Below are 20645 nucleotides of genomic sequence, written 5' to 3'. Positions count from 1 at the left end.
TGGTGGAATTGCTTGTTGGATCACACCCTAGATCAAGTTTAGCCAATCATGCTCTAAAAGTTGTCATCATCTTGTCATCATCTACAGAAAACCACCCAATCAGCATAAACACTATTAGCCATCTCCATTCTCCTTAGGTTTCCACTTCTACACAAAACTTTCCACCTTTTTAATTTGTTTTCAACCAAAATTCTCCCCATGTACCTGAGATTTTATTCTCTAGCCTCTAACACGTTAACAATTATAATTGCATAGCTCAACCATTTTAGAGTTGAATATGACCACTTCTAATATTAAGAAATCGCTATGTTTGAATTACTACTCAGATTTAATAAATACTCGTAAATTATACTAACTTTCAAATTTGTTAATAATGAAGCTTTTTTGTATTGTCCTTGGTTCATATTTGGTGTCAAGGAATTGAAGAGATCTTGGCAAAGTCTAGGCTATTACTGAATGACCTAAACTTAGCAATTAAAATGATTAGAACAAGGAGCTTCAAGGGTGATTTAAGTTCTATTTGGAGCAGCGACATCTGTTTGAAGAAGCACTTGCAAAGTTGTTGCAGAAGAGACTACCACTCAAAAAGTTGTGGTGACTATTAAAAATTTATTTTATATTCAAAAATTCATACCACAGTTTTATGGTAGCCACCACACTTGGCTAAAGATTGGGTTGTAAAATGCAGTTTCCCACCATAACTTTTTTAAAAAGCAAGTGAAACATAGTTTTGTCAAATGCTTCAAAGTACGGTGCCGCACTACACCGCCACCACATAGCTGCCTCAAACACAACCTTATAATGAGCATAGACTTATGTACATAAAAAATATGTCAGCAGAAATATTAAAGAGATCTGACGACCAACAAATGAGATGATCATGACCACCCACCATGGACAACACAAAAATTCATGTCTAGTCAGTCAACATCTACAATTTAGGAGGAAGATAATCCCAAGACGAATACAACTCAACTACCCTCCTAAAATCCACCGGTACAAGACTCACGCGGACGAAATTAAAAATGTTTCTTCAACTGGGTCGGGCTACAGGCTATTCTCTCAAGACTCCAGTGTACGGTCGCCTGGTCCTTAAGAGCCGACAGGAACTGTCAAGAGTTCCGAGATCTATCCGGCCAGAAGTCATTTCTGGCTCCTAACCTCATCCGGTCCAACGCCATTTCAAGCTCCCGACACCATCAGACTGGAATTCATTCCAGTCCGACCCCATCAGCTCGGGCGTCGTCTCGACTCTAGGCCCCATCAGATCGGGTATAAGTGCTGACCAAAATACCATCGTCATACCTATTTACTCTGAGGGTATGTAATGTAATTGTACACCCCCCAATTCATTTAAATAGGGGGTTCATTTCAAGGATAAAGGTTACACAATTTTATTATTTATTACTCAACTATTTACCCTCTCTTCCTTTTTGACTTGCTCCATTCCTTAGGTGTGTCTCCCGGATAAAGTTGAATTCAACATTCTAAAAGGTATGAGGCGTGGATCGTGCTGTGAACAAAACAACGGACATTCCGAGTTGGAGAAAGCCCAAAATAGAGGGAAAAAAAAAGAAGAAAAAGAAGAAGAATAAGATAAGAGGAAGAAGACAAAAGGTAAGTTACATGACATAAATGATTACAAAACATAACAAAAAAAGATATATTATCCCCTCATCTAAGTCTCTCCTACGGGATGAACACTCCAAAAATCTCCTCTCATTTAAGTCTCTCCTCCGGAACTAGCACTCCAAGATATCTCTCTCATTTAAGTGTCTCCTCTGGGATGAGCAAATAAAATACCTATTCATTTAAGCCTCTCTTCCAAGATGAGCAAACAAAACTCTCTCCCCCTCTCTTCAACAAAACCTCTTCTCGCACTCCTTAGGAAACCTCCAAAACTCATCTCGAAGCTCGACTTGGAAAAAGCTATGGAGGTGGTTCCCTACTCAAAAGCGATAAGATTGGAAAGAGCACGACATAAATGACCTCACTAGCGAGTCTCAGCCGTTACCCCCGTGAAGGTAGCAATAAGAACCCCTAAAACCTGGCGAAATGTGTTGCCCGCCGGGGGCAATGTTCCAATGAGAGCAAATAGGATATGCAAGGGCTGGAACCTGAGTTGGGGCAAAATTTTATATCCAAAAATTTGGATACTAACATATGCATTAAAGGCTAGCAAAAACATGGATAAAAAATTCAGTCCAACTAGAGGTTTATGAAATCACACACACACACACATATATACCAGATCACTCAACAAAATAAAATTGCACAAGTTACTGGTTTGCAACTATGCTAAAACTTTTAGTTCAGTATCACATTCATCAGAATTTTGCAAAATTACATGAAAGAAAAAACGCATGTGAGAAGAAAAAGAGAATAACAATTAACAATGAAATTAATGACAGGTTTTAAATACACATCTAAAGTATAACATTGCTGCAGAAGCAATTCTGCTTGGACTAAAAATACACTCAAATCATAAGAAAAGAAAAGAAAAAACCCATAAAAATAAAAAAATAAAAAATCATTAAACTCAATTTTTATTTTTTTTCCGCCAAGATCACTCACTCATAGTCAATCAAATCCTTCAAATTTTAATTAGTGTCTTTAACACCCAACTTCTTGACCTGCCCAACGCGCAACAGGGGCTTCACATCCTCCAAGACCCTGAAGATATGCACCTTCAAATTTCTCCTCTCTATGAGCTCAAAAACACACACATCATCGATTTCCAGATTATTGCCTACAGCGAATTTGCCCCAACCGCCGCTTAGAGCAGGCCGTCTTGAGAATATGTATCTAACACTCCACTTCTGCTTGTTTGGATCATGAAGGAATACTTCTCCATTACAGCCAGGGAGATGTTTGAAAGGGAATGGACCAGGAAGAGTCTGATTGAAATTTGGATGCAAAAAAGGTTGCAGTCAGGTCTGTGTATTGCCATTTTGTTTAGTTGTGAAGATGCAAAAAGAAAGAAAGAAGGAAAATTTACATATCCAGCACACAATTCTTGAAATTTCATATTTATATACGTAGCGGTTTAGTTTTTAAAGCATGTGCATGAAAAAGTGAATTTCACTATTGAAAAGTGGTAAAAGTGCAATTTTTTATGTGATATTAAACATTTGAGTGTTGTGTGTGAAAATATGAAAATTTAGGTGTGAGATATGGGAACACATAAGGATTGTGTGCTGTGTGTAAATGCCCCTTAAATCAAATATAGAAACAGTGAAATACAGGCATTTTTTGAAAGAACGAGTCCCAAGTGCCAAGAGAAGGGGTTAAGTTGACTGTAGAGTAACACTAAGGGGCTCCTTGGGATCATTATTGTTTTTTATTTATTATCATTATTTTTTTAATTTTGTTTATGTTTAGTTTTGAAACAAAACATGCTTGACATTAATGATTAAGATATGAATGTTTTTAAAAACACTAATAATAACTGAGAAGTTATTTTAAGTTTTCTCAAATATATGTTAACAAATGATTAATTATGCTCAATTAAAGCTGGATTACAGCTCAAAACTTGATAGTAAAACTAATAATCAAGCTTAAACAAAATTCATAATTTCGGTCATTTTCATGTGAAATAAGCAAAATTTTGAACAAAATTCAAAATTTGGGTCATTTTCAACTCGAACATGATAAGATAATAAATAAGCAATCTTGAACAAAGCATAACTCAACTTAGTTGATTTACAACCGAACACTCAGCGTGAAATATCAATAAGCAAACCCTCTAAAATCTCTATCACAACCTCCACCAAATTAATTTTGCATTCAAACATAAAATTCCTCGCAAGGGTTACCAATGATAACACATCATCACCATTAGTGTCGCATGCACTTTAAAATAAATGTGGTGAAAAATAATCTAGAACAGGCTGTCTAAATTTAAAATTAGATTCACAATATAAAAGTTAGGAACTTTTAAGGGAAAGATGGAAGAATTGACGAAAAAAAGGTAAGAAGAATAATTAATAGTAAATTTTAAAAAAGGAATAAAACTAACAATAAATGTTAAAGGAAATAAGCAATTGAATAATGTGAGGGTTAACAATAGAAAAGAACGAGCATAATAATGGATGAAATTATTGAGGAGGTGAAGCGTTGTTATTAAGGGTCTGTTTAAAGCAGTTGCAGCTGTTTAAACAGCTGTAAAGCTACTGAAGAAGAAGCTACTATTCAAAAAACTGCAGTGGCTATTACAAAAAAATTTAAAGAAAAAAGTCAACCCGCAACTTTCTAGCAGCCGCCGCAGGTAGCCAGATCTAATGAGAAACACAACTTTCAGCTGCAACTTTTTTAGAGCGCAAGCAAAACACAATTTTTTCAAATATGAAAAACTGTGGTGCGACACCACACCGCCGCCTCAAACGCACCCTAAATTAACTATTTGCGATGACAATTTATCACCCATGCAATATTCCACAAGAAAGAACAAAAATGAAAATTCATAAAGCCAGCTTATTATATAATGATGTAGGCCTCCCAACAAAGTATTTGTTATTTGAGCATTACAACCTTCCTTCTCCTCCTGCAATGAATATAGAGTGGTGGGTGGCTTGAATCTTGACTTCATAAAAAGGAAACTTGAAACTAATTTCTTTATGTAACAGTGGCGATTAAAGTTACAAGGCTTGCAGTTCCATTTGAGTAAGTCACAATTGGCCATTTTGGCAAAAGAATGCAATTTGGGATTCAACAGCTGCGCTTGACATTTTTATCAATGTATTTATCTATCCATCAATCCATCTGACTATATTGCTATCAAAAGATTTTGGCAAAAAAGTAAGCCTAATTTAAGCTATAAAAAAAACCTATAGGTTGTAACAATATATGTTTTGCGAAAAAGCTTATCAAGAATTTAAGCATAATTTAATAGTTTGAGAAATATTATAATTACCCCCTATGAAGAGTAATCCATCATTGATTAATATTTTAGATGAAAAAAATCTTATACGTCTCACATGAAGCCTATCAAATCCACACATTTGATCTAACTAAGAAATCATTGCTCACAGATATGTTAAATGGAAAATTGGATGTAAAAAAAAATATTGCAATGATATGATTCTACATATAACTTTGTTGAATCAGAATCTACGCTGAAAAGTGCATTATAATATATTCATCAACTGAAATCTAAAATAGAGCAAGATTCAAAACCATAAAATGAAACTCAATATTGGAAACTAAACCATCAAAATTTAAAACCATAAAAAAGAAGGGCTAAAACCATGTTGAAGTTAAATTATCAAGGATCGAAGCACGTTGAAGATTATGATTACCCAAAAAATGAACTATATCCTTCTATATATAATAGAGCGGCAGGCATATCAGTCCACACAACAGGAAACTAGAATCCTTTTAAATTAAGAATCCCATTAAATTAGAAAAATAGAAAAATATGAAACATCTAATAAAATAAACAAACAAATATTGAAATATATTTTGAGCAAAGCAAATAAATTCCTTCCTAATCTAGCACAAGGATTAAATTAGAGCGGTGGGCATATCAATCCGCGCAATAGGAAACTAGAATCCTTTTAAATTAAGAATCCCATTAAATTAGAAAAACAGAAAAATAGGAAATATCTAGTAAAATAAACAAACAAATATTGAATATATTTTGAGCAAAGAAAATAAATTCCTTCCTAATCTAGCACATGGATTTGAAACTTTCTGCACTCCCCCCTCAAGCTGGATTATATATATTATACAAACCAAACTTAAAATTCAAATTACCATGGTTGACATTTGACTGTGATTTAATGAAAATATCAACAATCTGAAGTCTTGTTGGAACATAACTTAGCTAAAAAACTCCATTAACCTTTATTGAGATGAAGTATCGGTCAATCTCAATGTGTTTGTTCTTTCATGGTGCATGGGATTTTTAGCTATATTAATAACTGCTTGACCGTCATTGAACATCTCAATTGTGTACTTTCACTCAACTTTAAGTTCCCTTAATAACCATTAAGCCATGTTGCCTCACACATTTCTAGTGCAAAAGCACAATATTCAGAGTTCGCATTGCTCTTAAAGAAAACAGCTTTTTTTTTTCTTCTCTAAATGATGAAATTGCCTCAGACGTATGAGCAGTACCCAATTGTTAATTACCTATCAGTTACATCTCCTGTACAACTAACATGTGTACATCTTAATCCCAGGATTATCTTCTAAAGAGTGAGTAACATAGGGCCCATGCATAAGCCTAAAAGCCAAGGGAGTCATGTCAGGAAAAGGGCTGTATTGTTAGGGAAAAAGCCAGATCATCAAAAGAGACAAGCAGGACAGGAAGCAAGAAACAAATAAAGAGAAAAAATGCATGAAAAAAAAGGAAGAATTAAGAAGCAAAAAGCAAGAAATCAACAGTAAAATAAAAGAACAAGGCATGCTCAAGAGGGATCCATCATCAAAGTAATATTTATACAATTTATTTTATTGTATTTCTATTATCCCCTTCTCATTTCATGTTTTATCATTAAGTTAGAACCATAATTGTAGAAATTCCTAATTATTGATGAACTCCTTTTCATATCATAAGACATGTAAGAAAATACCAAATTTATGTTGTTTGAAATAAATCCTTATTAAGGGATAGGGTATACAAGGGTTAATTCTACTTATAAGCTTTAACAATCATACCTATTAGCGCTGATTCTTATACAAGAGTTGTATAACATTTACTCCATTAGAAGAATATTTACTTCTTGTGCATTATTCAATAGAGGACGCCTCCATGCATTATAAACTAATGTATAAAAAAATAAACTTAATTCATTAACCATCTTTCAAAAATATTTTAATGCCAATACTCCTACGCAAGCTAGAACATATACATAAATCAACTCCAACTTTTTCACCTGAAAAATTGAAGTAGACTAAGCCTTGGTAAATGTCTGCAAATTATTCTCAGCTAAAAAACAGAATGAATAAGGATCTTTAATAGCATCATATCACAAAAGTGGAAGTCAACCTCAATGTGTACCACTCTTCATAAAACAAAAAATTATTAAAAATGTAAATGGAAACTATTATTACAATCTAAGAACATAAGCCGTGCAATTAGAAAATGAAATTCCACCAAGAGAGTCTTACAACGTCATCTCACAAGTAGAGTGCATCAAGACCTCTTATTTTGCATCAGGGCTTGAAATGTTTACCACTGTTTGTTTCTTACTCTTACTCTTCTACAAAATCAAATACCTTTCATTAATATACAACACCCATATATAGATTTTCTATCACCGGTTGACCAGATTCTCATCATTCCAAAAACTTCCACATTTTGATGTTCATTTTAATATATAATATCCTCCTGGAGACTTCTTGATATATCTAATGATATGCATAGCAATTTCTCAAATTTTTTTATTGGGGAGTTTGCAAGTATTGACTCACAACCCATATAACAAAGAAAATAAATGGTATTCAGTAAACGAAATCAATTTATCATCTAAACTCTGTTAAGAAGAGACATCTTGAAAAAAAAGTTATATTTATTCACAACCTTATGAGTTTCAGTCAAAGTGTTCGTAGGTTTGCAACAAAACAAAATAGTATTCATATGGTTTGTGGCACATTTCTATAGACAAAACTTCTTTGTTACAAGTAAAATATATTCAAAAAAAGTATGTAGGGTAACCAAAATTTTTCATCAAAATATAATTTTGTAGATATTATTCTACTTTAATAAATCTATTCAGATCACCCTCGACTGGTTATATATCATCTACAAAGATCATCGAGAAAATATAACCACAAGAATTGTGTCTAACAAAAAATGGAGTGATCAATTGTAGTAAGAGAACACAACCCTTAACAATAACTATACAAAACTTATCAAACCAAATTTCAGTGCTTCGCTTAGCTCGCAAATGGCCTTGTTGAGTTTGCTACTTTTAGTGTCCCGTAAACAACATAATCTGATAGTTGCTCCATATAAATAGCTTCAATGAGAACGTCATTGGGAAAACCATTACTCACATCCATTGCGACAAAGGCTAGCTTCGGTTCTTCGGTTGATGATAATGCAAAAAACATTGTGAACAGAAATGAGCCTGAAAACTGAAGACCACTATGCTAGAGTAATCAAATTGATGGACTGAGTAAAATAATCGACTTAATTAATTTACATAGTATAACTTTTGGCAACTAGTTGGTTGTGTCTCAATCAATGCAGCCATCAGAATGAAATCTGATGGTGTAAACGCAACAATTTGGAGCTACTTTAATGCCAAGTGAGGTAACAAAATCTTAAGTATGCCGATTGAACAAGGCAATCATTTTAGTATCCATAGCATGTTCTACTAGATATCATGTGGCGCCTCTTGTTATACCCTAGTAATATGATAAGACCAAGACAAAAAATCAACAGCCAAATTGAAAATGATTAAGGGACATATAATAAATGTAGTCTTTTTAAGTGAGAAAATAATTATTCCTCTAATTCAATTTTGTAGAAAATGATTACAAGATAAATAGAAAATGATGCATCCCGCATTAAAAAAAACATAAAATCGGCATTAATTCTAAATTCTAAAATTAGAAAACACTAAAATAGAAGATACTAAAAATAAAATTTTCATAAAATTCCAACAAGCACCACCCCTCCCCCCAGAACTAGGTTTGAACAGTCCTTTGATGAAGATAGCTGTTGTTTCTTGAGCAGTTAGGATAAATAGAATGCAGATAGATCCACAAACAATCTTTTCATTTATGAAGCGTCTTTCAATCTCCAGATGCTTTGCACGATCATGTTGCATTGAATTATCTACTATGCTTATGATTTTTTATTGTCATAGTATAACTTCATTGGCATGCTTATCGAGATCCACACCTCTTTAAAAACTTTTTTCACCAATAATATCTCATATACTCTGTTAACTATGGCCTTATATTTTGCTTTGACACTACTCATTACAATCATATTCTATTTTTTACTTCATCATGTAACCAAGTTTCCCCACACGGGTGCAATATCCAAAAGTTGATCTCCTGTTAATAAATGAAACTGTCCAATCTACATCAATGGACATCTCTATGCTCTTTACTGTGGTCTTTTGAACTAGTAAGCCCTTACCTAGTGTACCCTTTAGGTATATGAGAATTATTTGACTGTTTCAGGGTGTTTCTCATAGGGAGAATGTAAAAATTGACTTACCAAACTTACAGTAAAAGCAATATATAACCATGTATGTGTTAAGTATATCAACTTCCTCACCAATTTTAGATATCTAACAATATTCACTAGATCACCTGCCTTCCCATTTCTCAAGTTCTGATTGGGATCAATTTGAGTGTCTGCAAGTCTAGACTCACTCATCTCATTTTCCTTGAGAAGATCAAGAACATACTTTTGTTGTGAGACAACAATTCCTTTCTTTGATCGAGCAACCTCCATTCTAAGGAAATACCTCAAAGAACCAAGTCCTTAATTTCAAAGGTAGATGGTAGAGAAGTCTTCAGACGATTCATCTAATCTGTATAATTTTCGATGAGAATAATATCATCCACATGGACAATCAGTATGTCTATATTTCCATCCTTCGAATGTCTAAAAAATATTGTATGAGCTCCCTTCCATTGATGATACCCTAGACATTTAACAATAATGTAAATTTCTCAAACCAAGCTCTAAACGACTGATTCAGCCTGTATATTTTTTTTTTTTAGTTTACACATCTTAGAGCCAAACTTCTCACTGAATCATTAAGGTGCAACCGTAAATACTTCTAGCTCCAAGTCTTCATTAAGGAATACATTTTTTATATCCAACTGTTGTCCTGTAAGTGACAGAAAAATCCTTACAGAGTTTGGTTTAACGACTAGGGCGAATGTCTCAAATTAATCAATGACATATGTCTCAGTGCATCCCTTGACAACTAGTCGTGTCTCTTACTGTTTTAGAAAGCCATCAGAATTATATTTGATTTTAAACAGTCATTTGCACCTAACGACTGTCTTTCCACTACCAAAATCCAGCAATTCCCACGTGCCATTTTTTTCAAGAGTTTTCATCTCCTCAAAGAAAGCTGCCTTCCACTTAGGTTCTTTTCAGAGCATCCTACAAAGTGCTACAAAAATCTCCATACAAGACAATTCTGGTGTAAAAGCACGAAAGAGAGGTTTCATCTGACATATAATGGAATAGGGGACATTAGGTGCAAGACATTTCCCCAATGGGAAGAATGGACTCATTAGACTAAAGTTTCAAACTCGGCTCATATTCAAGACTAGAAGACTCAGAAGTCGAATAGGAAGTGGACTGAACATGTGGTAAAAAGTCAGTGAGAGCATTACCTTGTAGTTTCACAGATTTGGGCAGTGCAAAGGATTTGTCGGTCATATCTTCTGAGTTGTCCTCTGCCTTGAGTAGACAATAGCAAATGGTAACACTGTCGTAGCATTTTTCATGTTTATTTTTTATTATGAACATTATGAGATGGCACTGTAAGAATTTCAATAACTGAAACACTCGATACACTTTCTCCTAATATAATATCGCTTGGGTTTTCAAGTTGAACAATCAAGGTTGGTAAGATATTATTTTGAGAGTCTTCGGTTTGAAGAAAATCCTGAAACACAATAGTCAAATCTTTATTTTGTTTTCCTTAGAAGATAAGTGAAAAAATGGTTGTAATTTAAAAAATGTGACATCCATGGTAACAAATATTTTTTTTATAATTGGGACCAAAGTATTTATACTTCTTTTATATAGAAGCAAGATCAACAAACACACATTTTTTTTTACTCGGAGTTCAAGTTTTTCTTGATTATGAATGTGAACGAAAACAGTAAGAACAGCTTCACACCAAAGAGTACTTGTTTTTTTTTTTATTTCAAGCACACTATTTATAGGTAAAAAGGAAAAGGAAGATGAGTCAATTCTTCAGTACAAAGAAATCAATCAAGTGCATAAATATCTTTGGAGGTAATGAAGATGAGAGTTAATTCTTTGAAAAATTTTTTAGGAAACATCAAAGGTGTTTCAAAATATAAAAATTTATTAGGTGTTCAACTTATGAAAATGTAGCAGTGAGAACTCCTCAAAGATACTCAACCACCTGATTAGTAAATAATAATGGTTGAGCAACCTCTTCTAAGTGATTGTTTTTCCTTTCAGTCATGTCATTTATTATGGAGTGTCAACACAAAAGCTCTGATGAATTATTATTTTTTCATAAAAAAAATTGGCTCAAAGTATTTTTGAAATTCTCTTACCATTATCAGTTCATAATATTTGAATAATTTTTTTTAAATTGTGTAACATTATATTAAAATTTTTAAAAATTATTTCAATTTTAAATTATTTCCATTAAATAAACCCAGCTTAACCTAGTGTAATCATCAATGAAAGTCATAAATCATTTTTTTACCAGAATGTGTAAGGTTTTACAAAGACCTTAGATATTGCTATGAATCAAAGCAAAATGGTATAATTGATTTGTATATTTGTGGGAAAAAAAAGATGCACAATAATGTTTAGGAAGATTACAAACATTATGTAGGTTTTGAGAATTGAGCAAGATGTTTTATAGATACAAAAGGGGGTATAAATACAACTTACATGAGTCCTAAAATATGAAAGACATAACACATATATGTCCAATATTACAATTAATCAATTTCTAATAACTACCCGTAGATCAAAGAAATGACAAAATAGAAAATGCATCAAAATAAAAAATAATAGAAAATGAAATAAATCAATACTAATAACTTCTAACACTCCTCCCTCAAATTGAAGCATAGATGTCAGTCATGTCCAACTTTAATTTCAAATCGTCAAATAACTGTCAAGGAGGATTCTTTGTGAGAATATTAGCTAATTGGCCAACGGAACACAAATCTCCCTGAAATCGAGTTTCTCTTTGACAAAGTGACGTTCAATATCAACATTTTTGGTACAATGGTGTTTGACCGGATTATGAGCAATGCTTATGGTGGCTTTATTGTCACAAAAAAAACTGCAGAGAAAAAAAGACCGTCATATGTAACTCCCGGAGCATGATGCACAACCAGAGGGCTTCACACGCCCAAGGACATAGTGAAACTCGGCTTTAGCATTGCTACGGACAACCAAGGACTATTTTTTTATATTTTAAGTGACAAGGTTCCTCCATAAGAAAGAGCGATCATCGAACATGGACGAACCCGGACAAATCAGTATCCGTATAAACTGCAATAGAACAAAAGATGTGAGACTTGTGTGCATTTTTACGTAGTAGAGGATCTGATTGGCATCGATGAGATGGTACCATAGTGGTCACGCATAAACTGATTTTCAACACCAACAATGTGACAAATGTCTGAGCGCATATGGCCAAAGTAAATGAACTTTGCCCATGAGGCAGTAGAAGTGTATTTTGTTCACCGGAACAACATTGGAAACTTCCAACAATTTCGTATTGGGGACCATAGAGATCGCTACCAGTTTGCAAAGAGTAGATTAATCTTAGTCAGTAAATCTATCACATATTTATGCTGGGAAAGGCAAATGTCCCTAGAAAATCGAGCTACTTCCATGCTTATAAAATATCTGAGGGAACCCAAGGCTTTCATCTCAAAAGATGTTGTAATGATGTTTTTGAGGCTCCAAAACCGACAAATCGTTATTTGTGAGCATGATGTCATCGGTAAAGATGATGAGGGTGGCAATACAATTATCGGATGAATGACAAAAAAATAGCATATGATCAGATTGGGTCTGAGAGAAATCATAGCCTGCTATAGCTTGCGTAAAACCTATCAAAACAGCTAGTTGGGAATTGTTTCAGTCCAAAGAGGGCCTTCTGCAATGGACACACCTGTCCATAGAAAGAAATCGAGTCAAACCCCAACGGAAGAGACATATAACCCTCCTCAACGATAACTTCATTAAGAACAAACAATTTTGACATCCAGTCAAAAAGTCAATCCAAATTCACGACTGGAGATAACAGAACTCGAATGGCATTTAGTTTAACAACCGGAGCAAACGTCTCTTCATAGTCAACTTCATAAGTTTGTTAATATCCTTTGGTGGCTAACCACACCTTTTTTACTTTCTAAGGACCCATCGAAATTAAATTTGATGTCAAAAATCCACCTACAATCCGCTGCTTTCCTTCCCTAGGGAAGATCAACCACGCCCCAATTATGGTTGTGTCGAAGGGCATTCATCTAGTCCATCCTAGCAGCCTTCCAGGACGGGTCAACCAAAATTGACTCAATAGTGGATGGGAGACAATGATCAATCAAAGCTGTGGCAAATGCTTTGTAGGTCGGAGATAGGCCAAAGAACGAGACGTATTTCACCATGGGATAAAGAGTGCATGATCATACTTGTTTGTGTACCTCAATGGGGGGATACAAATATTCACTAAGATCAAAAGTAACCCCCGTAAGTTGAGAGCCTCATTCTGGGGACGTCAGCTGGAGCGAACTCCAAGACCAACAGTGGGGCAGTAGACTCGAAGGTAGAGGCATTGAGATGAGTCTCAACAAAGGGTTTTGTACGAGGAGTATAAACACTGAGAGAGGATGGTGGTGAAGTTGGCATGACTGGTGGCGAATCCAACAGGCTGAAAATGAATCAAACATAGTGGTCGTAGGAGTACGCATGTCCAAAAGAGTCAAAAAAGGAAGAGTGTCTAGAAAATCAAACTCCTCACTTGAGGTAGTGTTTGAGAAGGAGACATTTTTAAAAAAAGTATGTGTCAGCAAAGACAGATTTTATTAGTGGTAGGATCAAGACACAGATGGCCTTTTTGAGAGGTGGAATAGTCGAGGAAGAAAAATTTAGTTGAGCGAGAACAAGTTTACTTCGAGTCGGGGTAGTGTGCCGAATGAATGTAGTGCATCCAAATATTTTGAGATCTAACATGAAGAAGAACCGATTGATAGGAAAACGAGACATCAAGACGGATAATGGGGTCCGAAAGTTTTGGATTTGAGATGGGTGGCGGTAAAGACCGCCTCATTCCAAAAATATTTAGGAAGTCTAGTTTTAAACATAATGAAACAAGCAACTTTAAGAAGGCGTTTATTTTTTTGCTAGGCTATCCCATTTTGTTGAGGGGTATCCATATATGAGCTATAATGGAGGTTAGTTAAACATCATTGGGTCCATTATCTTTACCACACTTACAAACTTTTTGTTTATTTCTCCCTCATTCACAATGACATATGGGGACCCTTTCACATTTCTAGCTACAACAATAGACGGTAATTTCTGACCTTGATTAATTATCACACTCGAATGATATGGGTCTACATTTTAAATGACAAATATGAAAAGTTGTTGTCACCTTACAAAACTTCTACACCTTTGTTTTAACTCATTTCAAAACTCATATTCAGATCTTTCAGACAATGGTCGAATTTATTCAACTCTTTATTGGGTGAATTCTTGGTAAGTAAGGGCATCTTTCACCATAGCTCATGTACTGACCCTCAACAAAATAGGATAACCAAAAGAAAAAACCATCACCATCTCGACGTTGCTCGCTCTATTATGTTTCAATCCAGTGTCTCGAAATATTTTTTAGAACAATGTCATTCTATTTCATTGAGTACATCTCCTCCAATTATCTGTGTCTACACTCGACGCACACATCCCAATGCTCATACTCTAGAGTTCACTACCTCACAAGACCTTGATTCTACTCCGAGTGAGATCCTCAACACGATCCCTCATCCGAATAGGGAAATGAATTCTCTACGTAAGGTACGCAATCAGACATGCTCTCACTATTCTATGGCAGAATGTCTCTTTCCACTGTCTATTGTTGACCTACAGGGCATTTGTTACTGCCCTGACAGACTATCAGATCCCTGCTATTATTGAGGTTTTTTTTTTGCTGATCCAACCTGGAAAAGGACAGCAATAAAGGAGATGAATGCCTTCGGCACAATCATACACGGAACGTCGTGGATCTTCATAGGGGTAAGAAAGTTGTAGGATGTCAATGAATTTTTAACACAAAGTTCAACTATGATGGATCATTTGAACGCAAAAAAAACACGCAAAATAATACTCACATACCTACGAAGTTGACTATGAGGAGAAATTTGTTCCAGTGGCTAAGTTAAACACTATCTAGGTCTTGTTGTCACTTGAGGTCAATTTAGATTGGCCTTTATTCCAACAAAATGTCAAGCATGTCTTCTTAAATGGAGAGCTTACAGAAGAGTCCTTCCTGACATTGACTCTAGTACCTTCAGAGGACAAATATGCAGGTTACAAAAGTCACTTTATGGGCTAAAGCAGTCCTCAAGGGTTTGGTTCGACAAGTTCACAATTGTGATCTTGGGCCAAGATTTTACTCAAGCTCAATCGGATCGCACCATCTTCTTCTAGAATTTCTCAAATGGTCAGGTAGTTATCCTTATTATCTAGGTTAGTGATATTGTTCTAACAAGTGACGATCTCTCGGCATTGGAGTCCTTAAAAGACATTCTTGCTACGTCCTTTAAAATGAAGGACTTGGGATTTCTCCTGTACTTCTTAAGCATGGAAGTGGCTTGATCGTCTCAGGGCATTTGTCTATCTCGACGCAAATATGTAATTGATTTGTTGATAGAGAACAATCTTCTTTGTAAACATACTGTTCTTATGAATCCCAATGAAAAATTAACTGACATTCTCAATATTGTGTCTGTCAACAAAACTCATTATCAACACCTTATGGGAAAACTCATCAACCTTGCTCATACTTGCCCCGACATATGTCACGCAGTTAGTATGATAAGTCAATTTATACATGACCCCTATGAGCAACATCTTGAAGCTATCTACTGGATTCTCCATTACTTAAAACATACATTGGGCTAAGGTTTGTTTTTCTCCCATCACACATCTCGGTCTATTGCGGTTTATACAAATATTGATTGGGCTTGATTGGTTCGTAATCGATGTTCCACCTCTAGGTATTGCTATTTGCATGGGGCAATCTTATCATATGAAAAAACCAAAAGTAATTTTTGGTTGCTCGAAGCAGTGTTGAAGCTGAATTCTGATCCATGTCCTTAGGAATTTGTGAAGCTCTTTGGTTGCCACTGCAGCTATTTTATGATAATAAAGATGCAATCAGCATTGCTCACAATCCAGTCCAGTATGATTGCACCAAGCATGTGAAGATTGACAAGACAATTTATTAAGGAAAAGATTGAGTCTGAGGAAATTTGTATTCCTTCTATTAGTCTAACTAATGGATATCCTCACCAAAATCTTCCTCGTCCTTTATTCGAGGACTTCAAATTCAAGTTGAACATGACTGACATTTATGCTTCAACTTAACGGGGAGTACTAAATTTATTACTTGTTATTAGCTTTTATTACTTCTTTATTATTTCATTCTTTCTTTATTATTTATTTCATTTTGTTTTATTTTTTTACATTTTTGTATTCCACTGTAATTGGATTTAAATACACCTCCTATCAATAATAGTGCTGCTCCATTCCAAATCTCGACATTTTGAAAATAGAAAATTCTAAAATAGAAGATACTAAAAAAATCTTCTTAAAATTCCAACAATAAAGAATAAGATAATTACTATAATTTTTTTACATTTCTAAAGGCAATGAGCACATGGAGTATAGAGAAACCTCTGAAAGGGAAGCCCAATCAAACTAAATAATGTGGTGGGAGTTGCTGTTGAAGATGACAAACAAGATGATCATGTGAACATGAATAGAGGTGGAGAAATAGTTATAGCTACACCAAGGAAAAATATGAACTCTAGGAGGAAGATAAACATGAGGAGGTGATGAGTTAGAAAGGGGGATACAGAAAAGTAAATTGAGGATTAATGAAATATCTAAAGTGTGTGTGCATCCAACCATGAGATCACAATAATAACTTTCTATGAATGAATTTATACCAGAAAGAAGGGCTAAATGGCTCAATGAGATATCATTTTAACAACAACAACACCATCAACAAAACCTTTTATCCCACTAAGTGGGGTCGGCTACATGAATCCTTTTTCTCCATTGCGTCCTATTTAGTGTCATATTTTCATTCAATTCTAATAAATTAAGATCATTTTTTTATACAATATGCACAAGTCTTCCTAGGTCTATCTTTGCCTTTCTTAACATAGGTCGAATCTAAAGCATCTACACTCTTCTAATCGGATCATCAGATGGTCGACGTTTAATGTGACCAAACCATCTAAGATGACTCTAATTTTGTCTGTCACTGCAGCTATACCAATCCTATCACGGATATATTCAACTTGCATTTTGTCTCTAAGTGCAAAGTCACTCATCCGCCTAATCATTCTCATCTCGGCAACACTTAACTTTGTAACTTTGTTTTATACTTCTCATGTTTTATACTTCTCATTTAAAGGCCAACATTCAATGCCATAGAGCATTGCAGGCCTCAACGCCATTTTATAAAATTCTCCTTTCAATCGAAGTGGCGCTTTTCTATCACACAATAGGCCCGAAGCATTCCTCCACTTCAACCAATCAACTCAATCAACCAATCAACTTGAATTCTACTAATAACATCCCCAACAATATCACCATCACTTTGAACAATAGACCCGAGATATCTAAAGCGTTCACACGTTTTAATAATTTGATCTCATAGTTACATTTATGTCATTAGAGCTACTACTACTAAAATTACATTCCATCGATTTTAGTTCTACTCAAATGAAGGCCTTTAGACTCCAAGGCAGACCTCCATAATTCAAGTTTTCTTGAGCTTTTTTCTCTAGCCTTGTCCATGAGAAGGTTGTCATCAGCAAAAAACATACATCAAGTTACATCCTCATGTAAGTGTCCAGTAAGACCATCCATAACTAAAGCAAAAAGATATGGACATAAAGTCGATCCCTGATGTAAACCAATTGAAATAGAAACATATTTGGCCAATCCTCCTTCTATTCAAACACAAGTAACAACTATTGTATACATATCTTTAATGACTTGAATACAAGTCATATCAACAACTTTCTTCTCAAGAACTCTCCAAAGGATATCTCTTGGAACCTTATCGTTTTTTTTCTAAATCAATAAAAATCATATGCAGATCCTCCTTATTATCTCCAAACTTCTTCATCAAACCTCTCAATAAATGAATAGCTTCCATAGTAGACCTGCCCGACATAAATCCAAATTGATTATGAGAAATCATTGTAAAACGACTTAACTATGTTCAATTGCCCTCTCCCATAATTTTAAAGTACGACACATAAACTTAATTCCTCTATAATTTGCACACTCTTGTGCGTCTCCTTTATTCTTGAAATGGAAATCAAAATACTCTTCCTCCACTTCTCAGGCATCTTTTTAGCTTTTAAAATAATATTAAAGAGTTTAGTAAACCAAGCAACTCCCAAATCTTCTAAACATTTTCGCACTTCAATTGGGATATCATCAGGTCCTACAGACTTTCCACCAATGATTATCTTTAAGGCCTCATCAACTTCTTTTTTACTAATGCAACAGTCAAAATGAAATATTTTATTATTATTAACGACATTAATATCACTAAGGTCGATCATATTTTCTGAAACTTCATCAAAATGTTTATCAAAATAACTCACCCACCATTTTTGAATATCTTTTTTAAGAAAAGAACTTTTTAATTTTCATCTTTAATATACTTTACTTAAGTTAAGTCTTTATTTTTCTTTTATCTTTGTTTGGTTGGTTTATACATATATTTTTCACCCTCTTTAGTACTAATCTATTATAATGATCACTAAAATCAGAATTTTTAGTGTTATAGATTATTCTCTTAGAATCCCTATGGGTCGTTTGATATTTTTCCTAGATCTCTAAGCATTTACATTTAAACCAATTTTTATAATATGATTTCTTATATTTTAACTTTTCTTGCACATTATTATTCCACCACCAACTATTTTTATTAATTTTTTTTTTCTTTTAATTCTCCAAATATAGCTTTTGCAACTTGTTTAATAATGTTTGTTATTTTATCTCACATAAAATTTGTTTCCTCACGAACATCCCAAATTTTGATATCTTCAATTTTACTCATAAAAATAATTTTATTTTTGTCTTTTAGGTACCTCATCTACTTCTACGATAATAATTCCTATTATTCTTTATTTTACAACTCTTAATCATAAAATTTATAAGTAATAATCAATATTGAGTACTAAAATCTTCACTTGAAATGACTTTACAATATTTACAATCTTGACGATCTCTTCTTCTCAAAAGAAAACAATCAAATTGTGTTTTATTAGATCCATTCTTATAAGTAATAATCTTTTCTTGGATAAAGTATTAGCAATAACAAAATCATACCCTAAAGCAAAATCTAATATAGCTCTACCTTCTTCATCAATCACAATCCTCTGTCACTCTACCGACATGTACAATTAAATCTACTTCAATAAAATTTATTTCTTCAAGAGGTATCATTTGTATTAAGTCTTCTAAGTCATTCCAGGATTTATTTTTAATACCTATATTTAAACCTACTTGAATATCATAAGCACTTATAAAATTAAAAATCTTATTATCAACAATAATCCTAAGGGCTAAAATTCTATGTCTAACTCTATTAATTTTTACGACACTACTAAACCTGGTGTGGAATATGGAAAAAGCAATTGATGATGCTTACCTTATCTCAAAAACATTACATTACGTTTAAATAAGAAGGTGGATGCAAATCAAACGCAAATAATAATACCAATAATACAGAGTGACTTTGGAATTCAAGGCAAAGGAGGCCTCGGCTCTTAAATAGCATATTCCACCAGCTTTAATAACTCACCAACTTTTCTTCATATTAAGAGCATGAAATACACGATGAAATGTATAAATTGTTACAGAGCAGTTGTCAGCTTCGTAAGATAGTGAACGGCAAATAAAATAATAGAAAATTTGAGAATATATAAGAACATACGAGATGGAAGCCAAGAGCAGAGATGCATGTCATACATCAAAAACACGAGAAGAATCCATCAGCAACAATTACAGATGGAAGATAAGAAACAAAAAGCAAATAGAAAATTGGATATTACAGCCATTTGTGAAGAAGCATCCGAGTCTAGAATCTAGGGAATACCAAAATATAGCAGTTTCACAAATCTAAGAAGAAATGGCAAGGAGGCAAATATAGAGGTCTGAGTGCTTAAATGTTCATAATCTTCATAAGATCTAGTGATTGATTGAGAAGTGCCGGAAGTAAGCACCAACAGCAGTCAAAAAAGCCAACAGCATATTTAAGTAATGCAGGGCAGTCCAAACTTGGCTTAATAACATTTGAATAATAATTAATACTGTCACAATAAGAGCAATGGTCAAATATCTTTTCTCCTCAAAAATGACCACTATCAGTATCGGCAATTCATAAAAATGCAAACTATAAAGACAAAGGTAAACATTTTCTACACAAATTATGGCATTATGAAAATTTAAAAAAAAAAAAAAAGGAGGAGGAAATATCAAAAGATGTAGATGGAGAGGACACAAATTTTGTTCAAATCCATCCACAAGGGAGTTCGGCACTTATGGTTAAACCCAAATTGGAGTTACCAACTTAAACTGCATCGGCAATTCATAAAAGGGAAACATTTGAATATATATGTATGTATATATTGTGTATTGTTATATTCATAAATGGAGAAATAGGCCTATATATATATATATA

The 20645-nt window shown here is 34.0% G+C and overlaps 1 protein-coding gene across 5 annotated transcripts in view; it reads right to left on the bottom strand.

The window, feature by feature from the left end:
- Positions 1 to 2450: 2450 nt before the first annotated feature.
- LOC110033909 (B3 domain-containing protein Os01g0723500-like) overlaps positions 2451 to 20645 on the bottom strand; it is a 22698-nt gene continuing 4503 nt past the window's right edge. Inside the window, exon 4 of one of the 5 annotated variants that reach the window (XM_020738072.1) lies at positions 2451 to 2897. In XM_020738072.1, coding sequence (XP_020593731.1) covers positions 2601 to 2897 — 297 coding nt within the window. In that variant the 3' untranslated portion in view covers positions 2451 to 2600. Of the gene's footprint in view, positions 2898 to 4063; positions 4544 to 7840; positions 8083 to 20645 lie in introns of those variants that run through there. The other 4 variants (XM_020738070.1, XM_020738069.1, XM_020738073.1 and 1 more) reach the window with 4 other exon arrangements.

This window comes from Phalaenopsis equestris, unplaced genomic scaffold (assembly GCF_001263595.1).
Source record: "Phalaenopsis equestris unplaced genomic scaffold, ASM126359v1 Scaffold001307, whole genome shotgun sequence".
Taxonomy (NCBI): Eukaryota; Viridiplantae; Streptophyta; class Magnoliopsida; order Asparagales; family Orchidaceae; genus Phalaenopsis; species Phalaenopsis equestris.
Note: the sequence above shows the minus strand (reverse complement) of the source record. Positions and strands in the feature narration are given on the sequence as shown.